Here is a 3210-nt window from a genome sequence, read left to right as displayed (position 1 = left end):
ATCAGCTTTATATCGGCCACCCTGCTTTCCAAGATATCGGCTGTCAAAAAAACAATATCGGTCGACCACTAATTAGAATTTTGCGGGTAATAATTTTCCCACTGGTTTCAGACAGAGGATGAAGCATTTGCATGGAATAATGAAGTGAAACAAGGGCTCTCCAGCAGCATCTTCACTAAAGACATGGGTCGAGTGTTCCGCTGGTTAGGGTAAGTGTGCAGGAGCGCTATCTGTTTACATGTCATGGAATTGTCTTGGTGAGTTAATTTAGTGAGTTGAATAGAGTGTAACAGTTGTTTGTCTGTAGCCCCAAAGGCTCTGACTGTGGCATTGTGAACGTCAACATTCCAACCAGCGGCGCAGAGATCGGAGGAGCGTTTGGTGCGTATCCACACATCATTCATCAAAGTGTTCCTGGGTCTCAGTCGCTAGGCCTTATTTCCGTTAGCCATTCTGAATGGAGCTTAGAAGTTTGGAAACACTGCCACAAAGGGAAAGAAAAAGAGACCAAAATAAGGGTTAAAGTTATCCTTTTTATTCCTCGAGTCCAACAATATCCCATTGGTCAGGGTCAGATAAATTACTTGTCTGCTATTCTGAATTCTGATGAAGACTGAACAAAATTTGCAGCTAAAAACAGCCTCCACCTAGGTTAGCACTAGATTATCTTTAAACCAAGCTACACAAGCTATCAAAAAAGAAAAAAACTGTTTTTTAGGTAAGTCCAATGAATACCGTGCAGGAATTGAGTGTATTTTCAGTGTTCTTTTTCAGAAAACTTCCACAGCAATCATTTGATCTTCATTAAATTTGTATCAGTCCATATTAGGGCTGCACGATAGTTGAAAAAAAAACTCACATTGTGATATTTTGTTTTTCTGCAATATATATTGCAATATGGAAAAAAAAAGATCACCAGCTGACTTGAATAGCTCTATTTGGAAAAACATAATCAATGATTGGGGTGATTTGTAGGTAAGTTAGCATAGGAAATAAACAAATTACAAGCATTGATACATATAACAGAGCAAAGATACAAATGAAATAAACCATGCTTTATTTTTTTCTAACAGGAAGTGCTTTGCAGTGCTTGTGCTAGTTGACTTCGTCATTGTTGCAATTCCCTGACACTTTTATCAGTTATTAAATTGAAATTATTATCATTGCTTCTAAACCGATTCTTTAAATCATCACTAGAATGTTGTCAAATTAATCTCCAATTCCCTAAAAAAAAAAAATAAATAAAAACTGGCATTGTCCTGCTTCACTCGGGTCTCAAGTCAGTGGAGAAACAGACCGGTTCTGAGAGCAGTTCGTAGGTCCAGCATAATTTCAGTGGAAAAGGAATGTCAGGAATATAAGCTCTGTCTGAAAGCTTTGTCTATCAACCTCAGCTCATTTTCCAGTTGATCTGTGTTATACGCTGTCCGCGGTGTAAGGCTGCGTTTGCGTGTGTTTGTTCAGGAGGAGAGAAACACACAGGAGGCGGGCGCGAGTCGGGCAGTGACTCATGGAAGCAGTACATGAGAAGATCCACATGGTGAGAGTCGGTCTACATCAGATCCTCAGGAAATTATCCTGCATGCTTCAAATTAAACATGGAGTTTATTATCCACCTTTTTCCTATGCCCCATGACGCTTTGCGCTAATTATGGGAGTAACTTCCGTTTACACTGTAAACAATCGGCAAAAGATGAACATAAGCATGTTCAAAAACTGGGTACAATGAGGTGACATTATTTTACTCACCCTTCAGCCATCGATCATTAAAAGGAAATTTAAAAGTGTAAAAACATTAACATATTACTTTCAACATACCATGAATAACTCCTAAAGATCCTCCTTCTGTCCGCAGCAATTACAGACGTGTTAAATATCGTTATAGTAATATATGACTATTTCGTAACGATTACATTTTACAGCATCTGTGTGAGAGCAAACCTGGAAAGAGGTGTGAGGATTTGGGGAGAAAAATCAAAGCTTCCCAGTGCTTTCCAGGGAATTATTCATGGTTTATATAGTAAATTCAGTCGGGAGAGCAGAGCACAAATGCACAGTATATGTTGACTTTTTTAATTTGCTTAGAGTGGAATACAAAGGAAACATGAAAATAATGCAGCAGGCTGAAAAGTGCTATTCTATAGATATTGTTTTATATATCATGTCACATTAAAATACCAAACCTTACGTTATTCACATAGAAAAGTGAACATGGAAAATTAATAAAAATTTACAGTCAGTCAAAATGACGGATAAGGATTATTTGTAGCACAATCTTATGATTTGAAATGATTTGTTGCAGTCTTTTTGAGTGGAACTTCTTCAAACCGGATCATTTCAAACTCAGTAGGCTCGTTAGGAAAAAGGTGGAGATAAAATGAATGCAATAACTCTCCTGTTGACAAATTAAACCATCAATTATACACCCTTTTCTTGCAGCACTATCAACTACAGCAAAGATCTGCCATTGGCCCAAGGGATCAAGTTTGAATGAACTGCAACGTTGCCTAGTTAACAGTGTTTTGTCCATCATCAATGCTATTTCACACTGTTTCCATGTTGGTTTCATGTTGATCTGTTTGTATTGCCACATAAAGTAGTCCCAAACAGCTCATCATGTCATGCATTGTTTGATAGCACTTACAAGTCTCGATGCTGTTTCTTACCAATAAACCATGAATGACTACGCCAGTTTCTGTCCACTATCTGAACATGTTCTCACCCAAGCATATTACTAAAAAATTTCACGAGTTCACACTTGCATATAATAAATAAAGGTTATGCGTATTTGCGGTGCTGTATGAGCTCAGAATTTTGACCTGTACCCAGAGTACGCCTCACGGTTGAGATATATATTTAGAAGTGAGGAGACGGGGGATGCTGGGAAACTGTCAAGGAACAGAGGTAATTCTGCTGTGTATATATACCTCTTATCTTGTTAATTGAGTTGATTACTGAACGTGCTCCTCTCATGTTAATTAGGTTTTACAGTACAAAACTTACAATTAATTAAGCTTACAATACAAAGAAGTGAGAGAAACGATGTTTGAAAATATTCCTGGACAAGAATGCCCAAGACATCATGACAGAGCACTTGTTAACTGGCATAATGTGTCCTGAGATTAAATATGTAGTATCAAAAGTATAAAATGAAAACAAATATATTCAAGTGTTTGGTGAATTCACTTAATTTTTCTCCAATCCTAGGCA

General features: G+C 37.5%; 1 protein-coding gene across 1 annotated transcript in view; it reads left to right on the top strand.

The window, feature by feature from the left end:
• aldh7a1 (aldehyde dehydrogenase 7 family, member A1) overlaps positions 1-2553 on the top strand; it is a 34485-nt gene extending 31932 nt beyond the window's left edge. The window contains exons 15-18 of the mRNA XM_016445546.1: positions 112-209; positions 308-381; positions 1465-1540; positions 2440-2553. Coding sequence (XP_016301032.1) covers positions 112-209; positions 308-381; positions 1465-1540; positions 2440-2494 — 303 coding nt within the window. The 3' untranslated portion in view covers positions 2495-2553. The remainder of the gene's footprint in view (positions 1-111; positions 210-307; positions 382-1464; positions 1541-2439) is intronic.
• Positions 2554-3210: the final 657 nt, after the last annotated feature.

The sequence above is a fragment of the Sinocyclocheilus anshuiensis genome, unplaced genomic scaffold (genome assembly GCF_001515605.1).
Source record: "Sinocyclocheilus anshuiensis isolate Anshui unplaced genomic scaffold, SAMN03320099.WGS_v1.1 scaffold2271, whole genome shotgun sequence".
NCBI lineage: Eukaryota > Metazoa > Chordata > Actinopteri > Cypriniformes > Cyprinidae > Sinocyclocheilus > Sinocyclocheilus anshuiensis.
The sequence above is the reverse complement of the archived record's forward strand: the minus strand, read 5'-3'. Positions and strand labels throughout refer to the sequence as shown.